Source organism: Fukomys damarensis, unplaced genomic scaffold, assembly GCF_012274545.1.
Source record: "Fukomys damarensis isolate Sample0158 unplaced genomic scaffold, DMR_v1.0_HiC HiC_scaffold_9, whole genome shotgun sequence".
Classification (NCBI taxonomy): Eukaryota; Metazoa; Chordata; class Mammalia; order Rodentia; family Bathyergidae; genus Fukomys; species Fukomys damarensis.
In genome coordinates, this window is record NW_022900921.1 from 38,363,241 (window position 1) to 38,387,911 (window position 24,671).

Consider the following 24,671-nt stretch of genomic DNA (forward strand, 5'->3'; position numbering starts at 1 on the left):
AAAAAAGGGCTCTGTGGCCTCTCACCTGATTTCTTTAGCTCTTATAAAGGCAGTTGGTGCATCAATAGCTACTGAACTTGAAGTTTCTCTGCAGAGAGGATCCCCGTGGGCTTTTACCCATTTGCTGTCTTGCTCTACCTCCTCTAACACTACTTTTGGAAGGAGGGGTAATGTGAATATTAAATTTTAAAGTGTCTGAGTTTTGCTGTCCTCCTTAAAAATAGTTTTGCTTTATTTTGGCAGCTGCTGAAATTGTTCATGGACCACTTGATTACTTTCGGCCAGTTTTCAAGATTTGCTCAGGCTGCTTAAGAGCAGCTTTTACAGCAGAGGTAAGTCTGTCCTATTACTAATGCAGGTCCCTGCTGAGTCTGCTACTGGTGTTCTCAGTGATCTCATTTCCACTGCTGCAAATCACAGCTATGTCTCCTCTCTGTACAATCAAAACTCCAACTTTTAATCTTATGTGAATTTGAGAATTGTTTTGTTTACACATCATAGCTATTTGCTTTGTATGATGGAGCTTCATCAGTGCACATACAGTTTTATACTTAGCAAAGATTCGGAGATTTTAAAAAGCCATCTTCAATACAGATACCTGCTTTCTGGAATTGTCTTACTTAGATTCCAGTTTTTGTCTCTTCAACTCAACAAGGTTTCCAGGCTGTCTGATGTTTCACTTTCATTGCCTATGGGTCAAACTGCCTACAGGAAGGAAGTCAAGGTGATTGGCTCCTACTTTGCTTTGGAAATCACATTTTGTTCATTGTCTGCTCTCAATATTTAAAATATATATTTTATTTCTTTTGTCCAGTTTTCTAATTGTGTACACTGGAAGTTTAGACTGTTTCTATACCTCCATAATGGTCAGAAACAGAAGCCTAAATAACCATTTGAGAATAGCATGCTTATTTTCTATTTCTTTGAATCTTTCACAGTCCTTATACAATTACAGTTGGGCCTCCTTTATCTACAGAATGCAGAATGGATTCATTCAACCTCATATTTATTGTAAATACTTAAAAATGCATCTATTCTAACATGTACTATTTTCTTGTTATTATTCTCTAAACAATATAGTATTACAAGTGTTTACATAGCATTTACATTGTATTATAGATTACAAGTAACTTGGTGATGTTTTAGAAGAACATGTATAGGTTACAGGAAATGATGTAGTGAAAATATAAAAGAAACAATTTGTTATGGTAAAAAACACATTGCTATTATTCTGCCCTCAAAATGCCCTCACGTTCAACATATTTGTGTCGTCATTCTTGTCACTTACCAAAGCAGTCTTGAAATCCTCTTTCAGGATTGTCTTTATTAGGTGTTATCAAAAATTGGATGAGTGCTGCTGTTGAGTCCCATCCAGTGGAAAGACAAACTCATATGTATTGCAGTGTGTCCTCATCCACCTGGTTCACCGGGTCTGGTGCTGTGTGACTCCTGGCTCTTCCCCAATGTCACAATGACATTAAAAAGTAAATACTGTGAATTGATATAAGACACCCAGGCAGCCACAACAATACAACTAAAGATGTAAGAAAGAACTTCCACAACATTCACTGTACATTTCAATCACATTTTATGTCCACACACACCACGCCGCTATATATAATGAACTTGAGTTTCAAGGGTTTTGGTTTTCACAGGGTTCCCCGTGGTTACTGAGGAACAATTGCACTTTCATGTAGTATTTTTTTCCACATTTTAAAAATTATTACGTTTGTAATATATAATAATTACATTCCTTGTGGAGAGTTAGTACATGTACATAACACATCTTAATACTTTTTTCATAATCTGCCTCTCTACTCCCCTGCCTCTCCCATCTATCTCCAGGTCCCCTTTCCTTTTGTAAAAGATCTCTGTCTCCACATTTTTTATTGTCTATTTGCTATTTTGCACTTTATTTATATTTTGTATTTCTCGTATAAAAGAAATATTTAAACTTGTGTGTCTATTTCATTTAACATGGTCTCAAAGTGCATCCATTTCCTACAAGTTATTTTAAAGTTTATCCTTCTTTATGGCAGAATAGTACTCCATTGTGCATATCATTGTTATTCAAATTATAGATGCAACCGACAAATATATATGACAGACTTTTTGTTAGAAACTTGTTCAAAGGAAAGGAGACTTACTATTCACAGAGAAGAAAGACTACCTCAAAAACGATGAAATGTTTCAACAGAACTATGAGGGATTTATCAAAGGTTCAGCCAATGTTTTGCCTCCACCTAAGAGAATGTTCATTCATGGTCATCTTCCTCTGCAATAGAAAAACTACAAGTCAGCTCCTTGCCTGGGCATCTAGCTGTGCAGACACAGCAATATCCACTGTAAACTCACGTATGTTGGGCTCAAAATATGTGATAAACAAACTAGGAAAATTTAGAGCAAGGGGATACATTAAACATAGTCTATACAGTCTAAGTAAGTTATCAGATTGAATTATATAGAGTAAACTTATCTTTCATCTTTAAGTTCAGAATTTCTTAGTAGAAAAACTGTGGTGTGAGATGAAGTACCCTTGTGTGGAATTATGTCCTCACAGGTTAAGTTTTCATTGTTCTCATTGTCATTCATTCACTTGCCCTATGGGCTGGACTTTGGAGTTTTAATCTAAAAAATGTTGGAAATTAATTTTCAAAGAGAAACTTAGCATCTAGCAGGGCTTTAAATTCCATTCTGAACAGGAATACATGTCATTGCTCTTACGTAGATGAGAGAGAATGAAACTTGACCACAAGGCTGGCATGTTTGATTTGTCATCTTTCCTAATACTGTGATTCAACACAAACTAAAAAGAAGAAATATTGAAAGAAAGCAAAAGTACACAATTCCTCCTTGATCATTAGTACAGCCAATGCATCATCTAGGTAGGATAAGTTAAGGAAAAACTATGGCAATACATTTAAAAAAATAATTTAAATCATTTTGAAATGTGCTTTTAATTATTACAGTTTTTCTGAAAGACATCTAATTTATAAGAATCATTTATTAGGTATCAACATTTCCCAAGACTACTACTGATTACATTTAAAAAAGATATATCAAGGAAAACTTCTCCAAGTTCCTAGAATTTATATTTCATTAGCAGAAAATTTAATGCTGACTATAATATTAAAAATTATTTTGTAGTAAGTTGCATGCAGAAGCCCCCAGTGAAATTAGAGATCCAGGAAACATTCCAAAAAGTTAAATTATATATTAATCTCTCAAATAGAGAAAAATATTATAAGGTGAAATTAAAATTTAAAGCTAATGAATTAATCTACTACCCTTTGGCTATCTTTTTAGTGGAACAGAATTAAACTTAAAAAAATAATGTCAAAGAAAAGTCAAATAGATATCTTCTGTTATTTTAAATGAGCCCTATGTGTACATTTGACTAAGTGATAAGTTCAAGTTTTGTATTACCATCTGTGGAACTTTTGATTAAGGCAAGATTAAAAATTGAAGATTGGAAATACGATTTCTCAACTTGTTTAAAAGTTGAATTATATTAGCACAGATCAAAATTTGATTGCAGTTTGAAGATTAAACTTTCTAGATAAATAAATGTTTTTCTATTCCATATTGATGGTATTGGTGATAGGTTTTAGAGAGACAGAAGCCAGTGTCTTTTAAAAAATTATTATTCACTTATTTTTCTTTCTACTGATTTTTATCTTCAGTTTGTGTATTTGTTGGATATTTCACAATAAATAAAGCAATACTTTACTCAAAATAACAAGCAATGATTAAAAATCATGTCAAGTTTTTTGCAATAATTATTGAAAATGCTTCAAAGAACACTGCATTTACTATTTTTATGTTTTATGTGCTAAAAAATAGCATTAATGACATGTTTAAGAAAAAAAATTTTGGAAGACTTCTTTTTATATAATTTGTATAACTCTCCTACATCCTCATAAGACATGTAGACTCTGAATATCTATCCACAGTGAAAAATTGTTCCACCATAGTGATATTAGATTGATATTATATCGAGTTAATTTCCTTTACATTTATTTCCAATTGTTGCCTATGTATATACTAAATGAAAAACCTTGTGGAAATATTTGGATAAATAAAATTTAGCAAATGTCTGACTAAAACTAGAGCCTTTTTGGCCAACATATTTATTTAATCTATAATGATGTGGAACCTGACTCCATTCAGTCAGCATAAAACCCTTGAAATTTTCACAATACCCATATGTAATATATCCCTGAAAATGTGTAGATTCAGACTAAATTCCTTAATTTCATACTTAAATTGTTAAAAATATATTTGCCCAAAAAGGTAAACCAATGTAAAAAGGATAGGGAAAAAAAGATTATCCAGAGTAAGTATTTCCCTCTGGGATTTTAAGCAGGCCAACTGAAAAAAATTGAACAAAGGATGGAGAAAAACTCTCATTTATTTTATCATGTATTACCATTCCACTCTACTTCTTAATAAAATGTTCATCAGATAGCACAACTTCCTTTGACACTTTGAAGAATAGGTCTATTATCAACAACATGTAAATTTTTTCTATTCCCAATGAATGTTTTGAAAAGCTTAGTCATTGCACTAGTGGAAAACACCTTCCAATAATTAGAGAAAAATGGCTTGTGCAATGACAAATTGCTTAAAGTAAAACCAAAGTGTTTGTTCAATATTTCTTAGGCCTGGCAAATATTAGAAAATTTGAATATGCAATATAAATTGCATCTTATGAATTTAGATAATAACATTTTATGACCTGAAGAACACAATTTTAGATGAAGTAGTAGAATTGTATAGAAGAAAAGCACAGGTTTGCCAGAGAATACATTAAATGAATACACTTTTTAAATAATTGTTTTGAAAGTAGAAATCTGTGTTAGTTACTTTAAATTAATTCACAGTTCTGTGTTTTTTAAAGATGCTCCAAATTTCTGAAAATGAATAAAATGTACTTTGCTTATAATCTATCCACAGATCTTACAAATTGAATTATTTTTTAACTTTTGATCTTCAATGTTTTAAAACCATAACCAAAATAAAATAGCACTTCAAATTAAGCACTAGTCAATTTGAAAATTTAAATGTTCTTAAAAGCCACTTTATCAAAGCGAAGTATTGGTGTTAACTTGTTACCAAGACATTTTTATTATCTCAGATACTTTTTGCTAAGCAATTATTCTTTCACTACCTCTTAAAAGAATTCAGTGGATAAAAATAAAGTGATATAGATATATTTCCGAAAATTATTTCTAAAATGTATATGAAACTTTGTCCTAACCATTGTTCTAAAGACTTGCAGTTACAGTAAATAAGTTTTCTGGTGACAGCACCTAATATCTCTGTAATTTCTACAATTTTAAAAATTTTGGTAGCAGTGATTGAAGTCAGGATTTTATACTTGCCAGGCAGGCATAGTACCCTGAGCTATATCCCTGGCTCTACAAACATTTATTACTGGATTGAAAGTTGGTATTAGGCCATACCAGAATTTCCAGTGTCTAGAATTTTTGTACCAATAAAAATTCTAAATAAGTTAACTTTTACTATACAAGTTTAAGAGTCAAGTATAGCCTATACTATATATAAAGAAGAATATACAAAATATACCAACTAGGATGGGATTCTGATCATAAAGCCTATTGAGAAAATTAAACAAATACACATGCTAATAAAATATAAAAAAGAAGAAATATGGTCCATGAGATACAAGGGTTCATGCTCAAAAAAATTACAGATATAAAGATGGTTTCTAGTTAGAAGTCAGTAAAAGGAAGCCAAGGAAAACTGAAACAGCAGAAATTATTTGCTTTGGATTTAGTTGATGGAGAGAATTTGGACATTAAATTTTAAAATACCCAAGTTGAAGACTTTTGAAAAACTACGTAAATTTCATGAGGATATAGTCCTTAGTAAAAAGTTAGTAAAAGGTACTAATAGTCTTTAAATGTATATTTTCCGTATGTGCCATAAGGACAAAAAAACATGTCTTTCCATCTATGTATCTCTTACAAAATTGCACCTTGTTTACAATTGTTGCTCAATAAATCTCTGCTAATTCCATAAAATTCCTAATATAATTCTACTTCATGGAACAAGTATGTAATATTAGACAAATTATACACACTATGCCAAGAAACGCTATGCTTCTGTAGTGGAATTTATTTACTTATGTTACCAACTTATATGTTAGGCAAAATAAATTAGTTGTCAAATAATTTATGATACTATATTCCTAGATTCCCATCAACATATCAAATTCTACATGTTTAGTAAGAAAACTGGATTGGAATAGTACAGGAAACTGTACATTTTATATTTCACAGTGTTTTATAATGAAACTGTCAACTTTTGTTCCATTTCGGTAAGTAGACAACTAACTTCACTTTAGAACACAGACTTTCATGTCTATGTGCACCATGCATCACAAAGAAAAAAAGAATTGTATGTATGAGAAGCAAAAGAATGCCAGCTCTTTCAACAAAAACATAAAAAGCAATAGCAATCATTTCAGAGCTTTAGAAGAGATTATAACAAACTTACCTTCAATCATATTTGTTACATCTATGGAGCATGAAGTCTACCAAATTTGCCCTTAGGACAGTGTCTTTAATATTTCTCAAAGAGAGTAAACCTTTTTTTGTGGTTGCTATTCTTATTTTGAAATACTTAGATTTCCACTTTTTAAAATATTTCAAGAACAAAACAATGGTAGGAAGGGGATTTAGCTCAGTGGTGCCACCGCCTGCCTCACAAGCACAGGGTTCTGAGTTTGATCCCCAGTACCCAAAAAACAAAAAGGGATACCAAATATTAACTTTGGTAGGAGGAGAAATATAATATTTTTCTAACAATAAACTTTGGTATGAAATAGTCTATTTAAATGGTATATGATTTTTATTTTTATTATTTAAATTGCTGTTTTAGTTTTTCTGCTCAGCTTTAGAAATTTCACAAGTGACCATTGTTTTTGAAGAATAATCTTTAATGTATATTAAACCAAAAATCAAATAACTCAAATTGACTTCTTTTTCATGGAGAACTGAAGACTAAGTACCATAGGTGATTCTGTTACTGAAAAAGTTTAAATGTAGTATAAGGCATTACAAACAGTATTTAAACACAGATACATAAATGTATGTATTTAATAATAACAAAAGTAGAAGATGAAAACAATCCCCCACAAAAACCAAACAGGTGAAGACTCTCTAAGAATTGGAAAGAACTCTGAATGCAAATGTTTTACAAGGTCATATGCCATATATGGGTGGCTTTGAAATGTGTTTATCAGTGGTTTTATCATGTGCAGAGAGCACAAGAAAAATATACCATCTGAGATGTGTATCAAGAAGCTCCTGTGTACTAGAACCCTAGAACTGTACTTCTCAATATAGTAGTCACTACCTGCATGAGGGTACTGAGTACTAAAAATCCACCAGTGATACCGAGGAAATCTGTTTTAACTTTTCTTCACTGTAATTAATTTTAATTTAGCAACCGATACACAAGCAGTTATTTTGATTTTTTAATCTATGTTTAGAAGCACTTGCGTGCTCAAATCTACTTTTCAACAGTAATTAGAAAAACATAACCATATATGAAGTTTTGTGTCTGCAAATTTACTAAGCTTATGTGCTCTGTGTAAAGAACCATATTACAGAGATTTGTTATATAAATGATTATACAGTAATTCCCCAACTTACAAACATTCAAGTTTTGAACTTTCACAGATATGAACAGACCTCACATTCGGTGTATGTGAACAAGTCCCAGAAGTAGCTCGTGTATCTGCCAAATATTGTCAGTTTTGCATTTAGAGTTCTTTCCCATTCTCATACAGTCTTCAATTTTGTTTTGTTTTTTGGGGGTTACTTTCATCTTCTATTTTTGCCATTCTTTATTTATTTAGTTTGTTTGGTACCGGGGATTGAACTCAGGTCCTTGTGTTTACGAGGCAGGTGGCAGAAACACTAAGCTAAATCCCAGTCCTTATTTTTGCCATTCTTAGATATATACATTTATGTATGTATAATATAATAAAGCAAATTAGATCTTAACAGTGCTCAATCAGAGCCCAGGAATTCCAGAAGCAAGAGGGAAAACTGTACATTTTATATTTGTGTCAAAGGTGTAAAAGACTCACTTTTTCAGGCTTATAAAAAAAATCTGACTTTACATATGAAGATTCTCTCACAATTGGAACTCATTTGTAAGTCAGGGACTTGCTGTAAAATCATCATAATAATTTCTATATGATTACTTATTAAAATTAATTTAAAATACATGACACAAATTTTATCTATCTCTGTAGTTTTTAATATCAGTGTATAGATACTTTGTGATCTGAACTTATACTCGCCAGGTAGTCTGAAAACAGAAAGCCATTAGTCTAGTTTAAAACTGCTCCTACTTGGTACTACACCCAAGCAGCTGGCAGAAACACACATAAATTCTTTGTATAGAAACATAAATTTCATAAAGTTCCAAGGCATATTACCTTAAATAAAAACTAACCAAGCATGGAAACAGAGTGCCATGAAGAAGAACAAGAGAAAACATGGGCAGGAAGTCAGACACAGTTTTGAATTGGAAATATCAGACTGAAAATATTTTATCATATTTATCAAACAAAAAATTACAGATTGTCTTCTGTTCAACAGATACTCTTCTGTGCTCTGAAAATAAAGCAATGAGTAAAACAAAGAAAACTCCTTAGTGTCAAGGAATATGTATGAAGAGAGAGTTTTTAAAAATGAAAAAAATTAACAAACTTTCTTTTAAGATCTAATTTGCTTTAAGATAATATGATGAATAAGGTAGTATCATTTCTATGGATTTAGAACAGGTATTCAAAGGAGCTGAGCAGAAGGGTTTTATAGGCATGAAAAGATTAAAGAAGGAGAAACAAGGAACAAGAGGAGACTGTTTTAAAGGTGACTTTTTTTTATAGACAGGGGACTTTAGTATGCTGGCTCAGGTAAAGTTGGCTTTTTCAAATGATTGTTGGGGTTCTACTTTTTGTTTGTTTGATTTTGTTTTCATCTATAGCCATACCACTCCGAATGTGCCTGATCTTGTCTGTTTTCATTTTATTTTAAGCTGACCATTTTGGAAATTTTTCTGATTTTAAAAATTTTAGTTTCATTACATGGAGCTTAACGCAAGTGACTCCATTTTGGTCAGGTCTGTTAGGGCCTAGTTCATAACCTCAGCCCCAAAATGCTCCCATAAATTTTATTTAATAACAAATAGGTCTAAAATTTTTCAAATTTTATTTCAAAATACAAATTATAAGATATTCAAACATAGAAATAAGAATGCAAAATTAATATTAAATAATAAAAACACAAATTGTCAACATAGGTAAGAGACAAAAAGTAATATAAATAACCAAATAAATCTTATAGAAAGAAAGCTCAAAGGGACTGGAAATTTAGCTCAGTGGCACCACATCTGCCTTGAAAGCACAAAGTTGATCCCTGGTACAAAATAAAGTGACTCCCAGAAGAAAAGCTCAAAAATTTTAATATTGATATCTGGGTTAAGTGGTTCACTAGACATTATATGTATATAATATAAACATAGCATTGTTATGTATGTATAATGCATAGACAGAACAAGAAATTAAAATATAAAAAGAATTTAAGAGATGTGAGAAAGATCACATAAGAATTCCAGAATGAGAGAAAAGATATAATCAAAAACAATAATTTTCAAAAATATTATTGCTGAGGCCGGGCGTGGTGGTGCATGCCTGTAATCCCAGCACTCAGGAGGCTGAGAAAGGAGGATTGCTGTGAGTTCAAGACCAGCCTGGGCTACACAGTGAGTTCTAGGTCAGTCTCAACTACATAGTGAGACCCTGTCTCAAAAAAAAAAAAAAAATTGTTGAGATTTTTAAAAACATTTTGTAAGATACCATTCTGATTAAGGAAACCAAAATCCTGCAAGATATTTTTCTGATTCAAGATAACCATTGTGCCAAGCACAGTGAAAATAAAACAAATGCATACACAACTTTGGTATGATATAGTAAGAAAAATAAAGCACCAAAAAACAAAAAAATTAAGAAGAGCCTGGAAAAAATTGAAAAGAAAAATTCCCTACATAAGAACTGAATGATAGTTTCTGAGCAGCAGGGTGATACTCAGGTAACAGGAGTCTTACTAAAGGCTCTTTTATAAGCTTAAAGAAAATAACTGTTAACCTGTGTTGCATATACCAAAAAAGTAACTTTAAAGAATTATGGTGCAAGGGCATTTTTCAAACACAGAGACTGCAGTTTGAAACAAATAAAACTAATAAATTAAAACATTTCAGGATGAAGAAAGTGATGAAAATGTACATCTGAAATCTGTCAAGGAATACTAAATTGAAAACAAGACAAATACAAAAGTGAATCTAAACATTGACTCAATAAAATATGAATAATTTCTTACACAGGTTAAAAATAGAAATAAAAATTTGTCACATGAAAGATGGAAGGAGTGTTATGTCTGTTAAATTTTTTAATACCTACAATTTTTCAGAAAGAACATAAAATTATTGATTAACTTCTTTATTTTCAAATAATAAATGTGAATATTAAAATGCCCAGGGTAACCATAGATTAAAAGTACAGTGACTTCTTCCTCGAGAAAACACCAAATGGTGGATGACGCCTGTGCAGCAGGAGGGCCGGGAGGCCCCAGGGGCCCAGACATAGGGGGCTGAAGCTTCTGCAGAGGCTTTGGCAGTGGCCTTCGAGGCCTGGGCAGTGGGCGGGGCAGGGGCCAAGGCCCGGGCCGCGGAACTCGGGGCGGTAATGTGGAGAACAAGGAGTGGATTCCTGTCACCAAGTTGGGTTGGTTGGTGAAGGACATGAAGATAAGTCCTTGGAGGAAGTTTATCTCTTCTCTCTACCCATCAAGGAGTCTGAGATCATTGACTTTTTCCTGAGCACGTCCCTCAAGGACGAAGTTTTGAAGATCATGCTGGTACAAAAGCAAACTCGTGCTGGCCAGTGGACCAGATTCAAGGCATTTGTCACTGCTGGGGACCACAACAGTCACATTGGTCTGGGTGTAAAGTGTTCCAAGGAAGTAGCCATGGCCATTCACGGTGCCATCACTCTGGCCAAACTTTCCATTGTCCCCGTGCGGAGAGGCTACTGGTGGAACAAGAGTAGGAAGCCTCACACTGTCCCTCGTAGGGTGACAGGCCATTGTGGCTCTGTGTTGGTGAGACTAAACCCTGCCCCCAGAGGTACTGGCATTGGGTCAGCCCCTGTACCCAAGAAGCTGCTGCTGATGGCTGGTATTGATGACTGTTACACCTCTGCCAGGGGCTGCACTGCTACTCCAGGCAACTTTGCTAAGGCCACCTTTGATGCCATCTCCAAGACCTATGGCTACCTAATGCTGGACCTCTGGAAGGAAACTGTCTTCACCAAGTCTCCCTACCAGGAATTCACTGACCTTCTTGTGAAAACTCACACCAGAGTCTCTGTTCAGAGAGCCCCAGCAGTAGCTACAACATGTGTTTGTACAAAATAAAAATGAATGAAATCTGTCCAAAAAAAGTACATTGAGTACATAGTTTGTCTATGAACACAGGTTTAAAAACTGAAAATACATACACAGTGAAATAAAATAAAAAAAATCAAAATTTAGGAATGGAGCAAAAACAAAATATGATAAAAGATGCTAGAAACAAATCTAAAAGAGAGAGAGAGAGAGAGAGAGAGAGAGAGAGAGAGAGAGAGAGATGCTTCATTTAAAAACAATCTTTCCAGAGGAAGAGGGAAAAAATTGCCATCCATTTAAAACATAATTGCACTCATGGTAAAATGGATACATATTGAGGATATACTCATGAATAAAATAAATAAGTCACACATGTATAAATACCAAATAGTTTTTCTGGTGTGAAAAGCTATAATAGTACATAAGATCATAATGAGATAATTGACAATGTGAAATAGGAAGAAAAGGGCTAAAGGTGTAGGGAAAATGGGAAGGGTAGGGAAAAACTAATAAGGGAAAAAGAAAAAAAATGAGAAAATCAAAAAATGGAAATAAAGTATTTGTAAATAGGGAAGGGAGGGAGGGATGAAGTGAGGGAAGGGATAAGGGATAAGGGGAAAAAATGAGAACCAAGACCTGTCATGTAAAGGCACAAGTTCACAATGATGAATATAACTGTACTGTATACCTAAAATGCACCAAAAAACTCAATAAGAAAAAAAAAAAAGATAGCAGGTGCCACTGAAAAGAACAAACCCTTTAAAAAATGACATATCATTGCAAAGAAGAATATACAGGACATAAGTCAGATGTATTCATATTAACTTGAAAATATGAAGTGAACTGATAAAAATTTTGTAAAAGAAAGTGAAAATTCACCGATAATGTGTTCTCTTTAATTTATCTAGATCAAGTAGAATAATAAGACTCTATAAGTTAAAAAATTTAGTTAAAGAAAAACAATGCGATTTACAAGTTTGAAATAATGGCACATGACAAATGGAAGAGACACTCTTTTCAAGACTATGTAGAATGCTATAAAAACTTGCCATTAGATCCCAGGGTGCAGCTGCAGGCAGATTCCAGCCAGGACTCTGCTCCAATCACAGAGGATCACAGAAAAGAGCTGAACAGGTGCCTAAGCTTCAGCCAGAGGCTCACAATACCATTGGTAAGTGCCCAAAGATACAAGTTGGGGGGAGCAGCTGTGTGGACCAGAAGGGTATGGCTGTAGGTAGATTCCAGCCAGGGCTCTACCCCAACACCAGAAGCCTGGGCATTCAGGCTAACAGCCAAGGGCCCACCTGGAAAAGAGCTACACAGGTGTACAAGCAACAGCCAGAGGCTTGCTGTAATACCATTGATCAGTGTGCAGAGACCCTAGTCAGAAGCCTGCATACACAACAGGAACTGGGATGCACAGCCACCAGCTAAAGGCCCTCCCAGACAACAGCCACATAGAAGTCCCAGTGCAAAGCACAGCTAGATACCATCCAAGTTTGCACAGGCCTCAGCTAGAAGCCCACCAGTAAATAGGTCAGCTCAGGGATCCAGAAGGCCACCATTCTGAAGGCAGGAATTTGTGTACTGGTAAGCAGCAAAGAAAAGGCTGCTCAGTGGTTTGCTGAGAATTGAAGACCACTGGGTAAGCAAAAAGTTTCCTCATCAAAGGCACAGTGGGTTTCATCTGTTGAAATGAGGAGACATGTAAATAGGTCTCAAAACCAGACTTCCAGATCACCTAAGGAAACTCCAAAGGGAAACAAGATGGAATAATCTGACACTCGACCACTGGATTTCCTGAACTGGCAATGAAAGAGGACCTAGAAAAAAATGAAATCAGAAAAAAATTTCTCAGATAATAGCAGAGATTGTGTCCATAATGCAAGACACAATTAATAAATCTAGACACAGATAAATCTGGACATAGATAAAACAATAGAGGAGCTGAGAAACATGATGGAATCCCAACATAGGAAACAAATGGAATCCATAAAACAGATGCAAACAGATTTCTAGGAGATTAAAAACTTCATTGAAAGTTTATGCAGCAGAATGAGCCAAGCAAGGACAGAATTTCAGATATAGAAGAAAGAATTTCAATTAGTGACAAGGAAAAGAAATTTCTTAAAAACAGTAAGGGACCATCAGAAATCAATCCAGCAGCTGCTAGACAATGCAAAGAAGAATAATACAAAACTGATCAGAGACAATGAAGAAACAGAAGATAGTGCAGAAGATATTAAAAAAAAAAAACTATTCACAGAAGTATTGGCAGAAAACTTCCCAAGTAGAGGAAAAGAAATTAACATACAGATAAGTGAGGAATGTAGTATTCTAACTAGCCATGACAAAAAACAATCAACACATAGGCATGTAATAGAACAAAATTCTACAAGCAATTAGAGAAAAAAACAAACAAATCAAATACAAAGAAAAGCCCATCAGACTCACAGCGGATTTCTCAGGACAAATCCTCAAGACAAGAAGAGCGTGGAGTGCCATATTTCAAACCCTAAAGAAAGCAACCTCCAAGCCCGATTGATGTACCCTGTAAAACTATCCTTTATAACAGAAATAATATATTTTAATAACAAAGAGCACCTTAGGAACTTCATTAATACCAAACTAGCACTCCAAAAAATGTAAACAATATACTAGGAAAAGACTATGAGGATCACAACCCCAGGTAGCCCAGCAGAATGAGTCCATCAGGCAAGACAAGAAGTCAAACAAAAAGGGGGGAAATCCAACAAAAAGAACAAGTCATGACAAGGTAAGTCAATACATATCAGTTATAACTATCAATGTTAATGTTCTCAATTCACCAATCAAAAGAAATAGATTGGCAGAATGGGTCAAGAAGCAAGATCCAACAATAGAATGTATATAAAAAAGACACTTCATCCAAAAAGAAACTCATAGACTGAAAGTTAAAGGGTGGAAAGCAATACTCCAAGCAAAAGGAACGTGGAAAAAAAGCAGCAGTCACTATTCTATTTGCAAATCAAGTGGATTTCAAACCAACATTGATTAAGAGAGACAAAGAAGGGCACTACATCTTTATAAAGGGAACAATCCAAGGGGAAGAGATGACAATCATAAATATATATGGCCAAACAATAGTGCATCCAACTATATAAAACAAAATGCTAATGGACATGAAAAATCAAATAAGCATTAACAAAATAGTAGTGAGGGACCTCAATACCCACTGTCATGAATACATACATAAACTAGATAGAAAAAGAAAACCAACAAAATACTAGAACTCAGTCAAACTCTTGAACAAATGAACTCAACAGATGTTTACTGAGTGTTCCTTCCCACAAAATCAGAATATAAATTCTTTTCAGCTGTGCATGGATTGTTCTCCAAAATAGACCACATACTCACTCATAGAACATGCTCAAGTGAGTGTAAAGAAATTGAAGTTATCCCTTGTATATTATCAGACCATAGTGTGATGAAATTGGAAATGAATAGCAAAAGAAACCACAAGAATTTCATAAACACATGGAAATTGAACAACACACTTTTGAATAACCAATGGTTCACAGAGGAAATTAAAGAAGAAATCAGTCAGTTCCTACAATTAAATGACAATGACAATACAACATATCAGAATCTATGGGACATGATGAAAGAAGCCTTATGAGGGAAATTCATAGCTGTTAATATTCATACTAGGAAAACAGAATAAGCTCAATCATACAACCTGATGCTGAACCTCAAGCTTCTAGAAAAAAAAAGAGCAGGTAAAACCCAACGCTCATACAAGGGAGGAAATTACAAAGATCAGGGCAGAAATTAATGCAATGGAGACTAAGAGAACAATACAAAAAATCAGTGAAGCCAAGAGTTGGTTCTTTGAAAGAAAAAACAAAATTGGCAAACCCTTAGCTAACCATATCATAAAAAGGAAAGAAATGGCCCAAGTCTGTGCAATTAGGAATAAAATGTGAAATTACAAGGACCCTTCAGAAATCCAGAGGATCATCAATACCTACTTCCAGGAACTATACACCAATAAGATGGAAAATACAGAAGAAATGGACAGATTACCAAAGTTGAACCAAGATGACTTAAAAATTCTAAAAAACATAATATCTATCAATGAAATTGAAAATGTAATAAAAAAAAAACTTACCAACTAAGAAAATTCCTGGTCCTAATGGCTTCACTGCTGGATTCTACAAGACATTTAGAGAGGAACTAGTACCAGTCCTGTATAATTTCAATGAAATTGAAAGGGAAGCAATACTCTCAAATTCATTCCTGGAAGCAAGCATCATCTTGATTCCCAAATCAGAGACAAACCCAACCAAGAAAGATAACTATAGGCCAATCTCACTAATAAACATAGATGCAAAAATCTTTAATAGGATACTCACAAATAGAATGCAGGAGATCATTAACAAGATCATAAACCCAGACCAAGTGGGATTCATCCAAAGGATGCAGGGGTGGTTCAACATATGCAAATCAATAAATGTTATGCACTATATTAATAGAGACAAGGACAAAAAAATATGATCATCTCAATTGATGCAGAAAAAGCATTTGACAAAATCCAACACATATTTATGATAAAAACCCTCCAAAAACTTGGAATAGATGGTCTTTACATCAATTTGATAAAAGCCATCGATGAAAAACCAACAGCCAATTTCATACTAAATGGTCAAAAACTGAAATCCTTCACAGTAAAATCAGGAACAAGTCAAGGATGTCCACTATCACCACTCCTGTTCAATATAGTTTTGAAAACATTAGCCACAGTGATTAGACAAGAGAAAGAAACAAAAGCAATAAAGACAGGAAATAAAGAAGTCAAATTGTCATTATTTGTAGATGACATGATACTCTATTTAGAAAACCCCAAGAGCTCCACCAAAAGTCTTCTAGATTTAATAATGAAATTCAGCAAAATAGCTGGATACAAGGTCAGCACACAAAAATCAATAGCTTTCCTGTACATAAAAAACAGACTCACTGAGAGAGAAGTGGGACAAATAATCCCTTTCACAATGATATTCAAAAATTGAAATACCTATGAATCCACTTAATGAAAGAAATCAAAGAACTCTACTCTGACAATTATAGTACTCTGAAAAAGATTGAAGAGGATATCAGAAAATGGAAAGTCATCCCTTGTTCTTGGGTAGGAAGAATCAACATAGTGAAAATGCCCATACTTCCGAAAATGCTATATAGATTCAATACAATCCCAATTGTAATCCCAGCAGCATACTTCACAGAACTTGAGAAAACAATCCAAAAATTCATTCAGAACAAGAAGAGACCAAGAATAGAAAAAACAAACAAACAAACAAACAAACAAAATTCTAGGTAATAAAGACAATGTAGGGTGTTTCACAATCCCCAACTTGAAACTATATTACAAAGATACTTTGATAAAAAAGAACATGGTACAACCAAAAAAATAGACCTTCAGACCTGTGAAATAGATTAGAAGATGCAGAAACAAGTCCAGTCACACTCAGCCACTTTACCTTCAACAAAGGAGCCTAACACCCTCACTATAGGAAAGATGGTCTTTTTAAAAATGGTGCTGGAAAAACTCGGTTTCAACTTGCCAAAGATTAAATCTAGACCTATATATTTCTCACCATGCACTAAATGAAAATCAAAATGGATTAAAGATCTAAATATTAAAACAGAAGCACTAAATTGGCTGGAAGAGAGGTTAAGTAGAACTCTTGATGACGTTGGTGGAGGGAGAGATTTTATGAACAAAACCTCAGTTGCCTGTAAACTACCAGAAACAATAAACAAGTGAAATGTCTTCTTACTAAAAAACAGTTCAAAGAGATAACCCACAATGTGGGAAAAAGTTTTTACCAGCTGTTCCTCAGACAAAGGTCTACTATTTAGAATATAAGAAGAACTTAAAAAAATCAGACCTCTCAAATTTAAAGACCCAAACCAAAAATGGTCATCTGAAATGAACAGGCATTTCTTAGACAAAGTAGAAACAGCAAATAAACATATGAAGAAAATGTTCAACCTCACTAGTCATTTGAGAGATGCAAATGAAAACAATGTTGAGATTGCACCTCACCCCAGAAAGAATGGCTGCTATCATGAAATCAACCAATAACAAATGCTTGCAGGGCTGAGAGGAAATCAGAACCCTGCTCCACTGCTGGTGGGAGTGTAGACTGGTGCAACTACTGTGGAAATCAGTATGGAGATACCTCAAAGACTAGGATTGGAGGTCCCATTTAACCCTGCTATCCCCTTTCTGAGTATCTTCCCGAAATAATTAAAAGTATCATACTGCAGCAATATATGTGGGCCCATGTTCATAACAGCACAATTTCTAATAGCTAAAACTTGGAAGCAGCCCAATTACCCATCAACTGGAAACCGGATAAAGAAAATGTGATTTTGTTTTTGTTTCTATAAAATGGAATACTGCTCCACAATAAAGAAAGAGAATCTGGAGTCATTTATAGCTAAATCGATGCACATTGAGACTATTCACTTAAGTGAAATAAATAGGACACAAATACTTTCTGTAGTGTGAGAAACTGAAAGTGTAAACAAAGACTAAAAGTTTTAACAGATAACATGAAGTGGGAAGAAAAGGTAGAAAGGGGAACTGGGTGGAAGAGCATAAAAGAAAGAAGGGAATGGAATTAAAGTGAGACAATGACATAATGGAAACAAAGTCTTTGTAGATACGGAGGGGTAGAGGGGTTGAAGGGAGGGTAGAAGAATGGGGAAAAAATAAGAACCAAGAAGGATTATGTAAAGGTACAAACTTCCAATGATGAATGTCATTATATTGATACCTTAAATATACTAATAAAATTAATTTAAAAACTCACCATTGCATGAAGTATCAACAAATTAGATTTTTATAGTAAATACAAGGACTATTAATTTAATAACAAATTCAAATGAAATACTTTACTAAAATATGGATTATAGAAATATAAAGATGTCAAGGATATTCAGAAAATATATATCTTCAAACAATTCTTATAGCAAAGAACACAATTGAAAATCATACATTAGGCATTCAAATTATTGAACAATGAAGAAAAAATATTTCAAAGAAAAGACATGAAATCATAAATGTCAGGGGAAAATTTGACAAAAGGCAATAAATGTATAAAGTATATGTATGTGTGTGTGTGTGTATGTGTGTGTAAGAACGGGTACAAAATGAATACTTAGCTGTTTGAAATGCATTTTAAAATTTTACTAAGTTCTTCCTGAAGTTATTGTAAAGAAAAGAGACATGATGTAGTCAAATGGTTGACTTTAGAATTACAGAGGAAGCTAGATGGCTAGTGTTGGGTGTGGTTAATATCTTTTATTACTGGGGCCATTTTTTATAAGATTGTTTTCTAGCTATCTTCCTTTTAAGTTATTTTTATTTTGTGTATTTTTAAAATATGGAATGCTTCATGAATTTGTGTGTTATCCTTGCACAGGGGCCATGCTAATCTTCTCTGTATCATACCAAGTTTTAGTATAGGTGCTGCTGAAGTGAACACTTAAATTATTTTTTGGAAGTTCATAGGAGAGGAGTGGGGTAGAAGCACCATATAGATTCACACTAGCCAGAACTATTTCACCAAACAGAGCACATCAGGAACTGTACAAAAGACCCTTGCCTCATTTTAAAGCCAACAGCTCAGCTCAGTTTGAACTAAAACCTCATTTCCATAACATGGGATATAAATGGGTCTGTGTTGCCAAACTGCACCTGCCAGGTTTGTCTCCACCTATACATGTATCTTTACTTCTTTTGGGTGTTCATTCTTTGTTTAAATAAATGTACTTGCTTTGGGACTGATTCCTGAGAGTTTCTCTATTTGCAACAAATAAACTTGACTTTGTCTAACAACTGTTCTTAATTTTCATTCCAATTTGATTTTCAGTAAGAGGTAGACCTATCTTCTGGGAACAAAATCTCAGATGAACAACACTAGAAATGACAAAGGAAGATGATATATTTTTAAGTGAAGCAGATATTAGACCAGATATTAAAACTATCTTCTAACCATAAACAGAAAAATTTAGATGAAATGGAAAAGTTCTAGAGAACTTTAATTTTCCAAACTTTCCTCAAAAATAAAAGCCATCCAATTTCCACTAACATTAAGATAAATGAACTAATAATTTAATGTTTTCCCAGAAAGTTATATTAGAGAATGCAACTGAAAATCAAGTAGCTGCTGTTGTATACACATGTGACTATATTTAGAAATAAAGCAGTCTCTTGCTCATGAGGAGCTATTATAAATTTAATAACAAAGCCTAAAAATAGGAGACATGAAAAGAAAAATTATAGAAAAACATCATTCATAAACACAAATGAAGAAATTCTAAAACTGTAATGAAAGTAACTTAACTATGATGAAAAATATATTATACTATATTGTGATTCATTGTGATTTTCCTAAGAATGCAAAATTAGTTTACAATTCAACAAGTAATTAATTTAAATTGCCACTTTAAAGATTAAAAAAAAATTATTTCGTCAGATGCAAAAATTGAACTCATTATAAAAAAGAAAGAAGCTTGCTTAGATAAAGTTTATCTATGCATAAAAATACGGAGAGTGGTGCTGCACTTATGGGTTTAGCTGGAGACCTTCTGGCCTTTGAGCACATCCAGTTGAGCAAAGCACACACATCGCCACACTCACAGGGCTCAGGGCAGATTAATCCTTGTGGGAGCTCCCTGGCCACACTGTGATGATCCTGACTGGAAAGGAGCAAATTGTGCCTACACCAGAGGAGGAAACTGCACAGAAGAAAGAATATCCCAGAAGGAACAGAAGAAAAAAAGCTTATGGGAGGGGTAAAAATTAGATATAAAATAAAAGAGAAAAATACTCAAATAGCAAGCAGAACAATGTTGAAAAGTTGAAGTTGTTACTTTTACCATCAAAAAACAATAAGTAGGAGATTTGGGAAAGTGGCTCAGGCATCAGAGCTCCCTTCAGCCTGCCTGGGCCCAGTCGGTTGCAGGTAGCCATGCCCTCCCTTGTGGGCACCACAGTTGCTTCTCCAGTGCCAGGAGGGTAGCCCCCCATGCCCTCCCAACTCTCAGATCTCCTGATTGTGCCAGTCCTTGGACCCACTCCGCAGAGGCATAGCTGGTTATAAAAGGCAATTTTCTGAGCTCCCAAATTTGAACATCTTCAAAGAAAGGGTGGGGAAACCTGTATAGAGGTCAGGGAGCTCAATTTGGGCCTTGTGGCCTGAGTTCATTCTACATCGTGGGGTTTGCAATGGGCTAGCTGAGATAGGGGGATTTGGTTCTGCACATGGCTGCACACAATGTGTATTATGACAGCAGAGATATAGTCTGAAAGAGGCCCTTCAAAGTCATGTTTTTGTCCTTTTCTCTCTTTTCCTCATTCCACTCTGTAAACTCTATTCTGTCCTTTTTCACCAACTCAGGCTCTTGCTCCACCGTATTGACCCTCATCTCCCTTTCTGTTCCTGATTCTGCTCTGACTGAGATTTCATCTTTTATCATTTTTTTTTCTTAATGTTCCTTTTTTCTATCATTGTGCCTCACACAAGGGTCAGTAGTTTCAAGGAAAAGTGAGCCCCTATTGCGGTTAAGGGGATATATTCTTGTCCTTATACTTGCACTCTGTCCCTTTTGAGTTTAACAGTTTCGTAAAGATTGTGTGGTCATTCTGCGTCCTCTGGCTTCACTTGAAACCTTCTCCAGTTCTTGTACTTATTTACTCTTCTCATCCTAACTCTGTCAAGGCCCCAATCCTAAATGGTAAATATGGTTTGTTGAGGAGTTTGTTCACTGCAAACATATTCTGGGCTGCTTCTTGATTTTAATTTAATTCACATGGTTTAAAGGTGATAGATTAATGAATACCACAAGTGGTCAATTTGCAAGTAGTGATTGATCTTATTGTGTTGCTGATTGTATCAATAAAGCATAGGGATTGACTTGGGGTTGTTTTCTCTGATATTCTGAAAATAAGAATGTCTATGAGTCATTAGAGAATGAAAAGCTAAAACGCAATGATATCAGGAATATTTAATAACCCAGAGAATGAATCAAGGACAACCCAACAGCAAATATAAAAAGGGGAAAACACTTAAGCAAGACACAAAGACAGACATCCACTTCACCAATGGCAAACAGTAGGTCAAAGGAGGATGAAAAGTCTGATAGTGAACCTCAAGGACACTCAGAACTCACAGCACAGGAAGTAACAAAACAGATCAATCAGGCTCTAGAAAAATTCAAAACAGAAATAATTTCCCAGATAACCATAGAGACAGTGAGCAAAATGAAATACATGATTCGCGACTCTAGAACAGAAACTGACAAAAAAATAGATGAGCTCAGGACCATGATAGAAGCTATGAAAGCCCAGCATAAGAAAGAAATAGAAACAATGAATGCCCAACATAGGAAAGAAATGGAATCCATTAAACAGATTCAAACAGATATCCAGGAGATTAAACACTCCATTGAAAGTGTATGCAACAGAATAAAAGAATGTGAAGATAGAATCTCAGATATAGAAGATAGGATCTCAGATAGTGACCATGAAAAGAGAGGTCTCTTAAAAACAGTAAGGGATCATGAGAAAGTGATCCAACAGCTCCTAGACGATGCAAAGAAGAATAACATAAGACTAATAGGAATCCATGAAGGAGCAGGAGAAAATGCAAATGACTTAAAAAAGTTGTTCACAGCATTGTGAAATGTGAAGAAAAGGGCTAAAGGTATAGGGAAGGTGGGATGGGTAGGGGAAGGGCAATAAGGGAAAAGAAAAAAAATGTGAGAAAACGAAAAGCTGGAAATAAAGTGTTTGTAAATGGTGAGGGGAGGAGGTGGTGAAGGGAGGGCAGGGACAAGGGGAAAAAATGAGAACCAAGACCTGTCTATAGAGGTACAAGATCCCAACAATGAATGTAACTATACTGTACCCCTAAAATGTACCAATAAACTCAATTTTAAAAAAAAGTTGTTCTCAGAATTAATGACAGAAAACTTCCCAAACAGAGGGGAAGAATTTGACATATAGATAAGTGAGGCATATAGGATTCCAACTAGCCACCATTAAAAAAAATCTACACCTAGACATATAATAATCAAGATCCCAAAAACCCAACAGAAGAACAAAAATACTACAAGCAGTAAGAGAAAAGAAACAAATCACATGCAAAGAAAAGCCCATCAGAATCACAGCAGACTTTTCAACACAAACCCTCAGGACAAGGAGAGCCCGGAGTGATGTATTTAAAGTCCTAAAAGAAAACACCTCCAACCTAGAATGATGTATCCTGCAAAACTCTCTTGCAAAATGGATGGGGAAATGAGATACTTCCATGACAAAGAGCACCTGAGAAACTTCATGAATACCAAACCAGCACTACAAGGAATTCTAAACAATATCCTAGAAAAAGACAATGAAGGTCACAACACCATGAGGCCTAACAGAGCAAATCAAATAGTCAAGGCAAGAAACTAAAAGGAGAGGGCAAAAATTTTAAAAAGTCAACAAAAGGACAATAACATGACAATAATAAGTCAGTACATATCACTTATAACCATCAATGTCAATGGCCTCAATTCACCAATCAAGAAAAATAGACTGGCAGTATGGATTAAGAAGCAAAATCCAACAAGATGTTGTACACAAGAAACACACCTAGTGCAACAAGAAGCCCATAGACTGAAAGTGAAAGGATGGAAAACAATTCTCCACATGACAGGAGCCCAGAAAAAAGCAGTGATAGCAATCTTATTTGCAGACAAAGTAAATTTCAAACCAAAACTGATTAAGAGAGACAAAGAAGGCCACTACATCCTTGTAAAGGGAACAATTCAAGAGAATGAGATGAAAATCATAAACATATATGAACCAAATATAAATGCCCCAACTATATAAAAGAAATATTAAGTAACATGAAAAACCAAACGAGCACTAATACAACTGTAGTGGGGGATCTAAATACCCGACTATCACAAATAAACAGATCATCTAGGCAATAAATCAACAATGAAATACTAGAATTGAACCAAGCTTTTGAATGCATGGACTTACTAGACGTCTATAGAGTGTTCTACCCCACAAAATCAGAATATACATTCTTTTCAGCTGCACATGCATCATTCTCCAAGATAGATTACATACTAGCTCACCTAACAGGTTTGAATAAATGCAAAAGAATTGAAGTTATACCCTGTATATTATCAGATCACAGTTCAGTAAAGCTGGAGATCAATAGCATAAGAAACCATAGGAACTTCACAAACACATGGAAATTGAACAACACTCTCCTGAACAATCAATCAATGGATCACAGAGGAAATTAAAAAATAAATCAGTTTTACAAATAAATGAAAATTTTAATACAACATGTATGGGACACAATGAAAGCAGTTCTACCTGGAAAATTCAGAGCACTGAATGCTCACACTAGGAAAACAGAGTGAGCTCAAATAAACAACCTAACGATGAATCTTAAGAGTCCTAGAAAAACAAGAGCAAGAAAAGCCCAAAGCACAAACAAGAAAGGAAATTATAAAGATTAGAGAAGAAATCAATGCAATAGAAACTAAGAAAATGGTACAAAAAATAAATGAATTCAAGGGTTGGTTTTTTGGAAGAATAAATAAAATTGATAAATCCTTAGCAAACCTTTTCAAAAAAAGGAAAGAAAAGGCTCAGATCCATGCAATCAGGGATGAAAAAGGTGAAGTTACAACAGATCCAATAGAAATTCAGAGGATCATTAATATCTACGTTGAGAACCTGTACTCCAATAAAATGGAAAACACAGAAGAAATGGACAGATTTTTAGATACTTATGAATTACCAAAGTTGAACAAGAAGATAAAAACATTTTATAGTCTAATAAAATGGAAAATAGAGAAGAAATGGACATATTTCTAGATATTTATGAATTACCAAATTTGAATGCAGAAGAAAAAAACATTTTAAACACCCCAATTACAATCAGTGAAATTGAAAAGGTAATTAAATATTTACCAACAAAGAAAAGCCCAGGTCCTGATGGATTCACTGCTGAATTTTACAAGGCCTTTAGAGAAGAACTACTGCCATTACTCTTCAGATCATTCAATGAAATTGAAAGGGAAGCAATACTTCTAAATTCATTCCTGGAAGCAAGTATCACTTTGATTCCCAAA

At 34.3% G+C, this 24,671-nt stretch overlaps 1 protein-coding gene and 1 non-coding gene across 2 annotated transcripts; one reads left to right on the forward strand and one right to left on the reverse strand.

Annotated features, from left to right (window-relative positions):
- The first annotated feature begins 10,633 nt into the window (after positions 1–10,633).
- On the forward strand, positions 10,634–11,513 carry LOC104872050 (40S ribosomal protein S2-like). The gene is given in 3 exon segments (XM_033761481.1): positions 10,634–10,673; positions 10,772–10,843; positions 10,846–11,513. Coding segments are annotated over 3 exon segments (780 nt in total).
- A 7,394-nt stretch (positions 11,514–18,907) lies between these two features.
- LOC117285425 lies at positions 18,908–19,015 on the reverse strand. The gene has a single exon (XR_004516458.1). It is a non-coding gene; the product is annotated as a U6 spliceosomal RNA (small nuclear RNA).
- Positions 19,016–24,671: the final 5,656 nt, after the last annotated feature.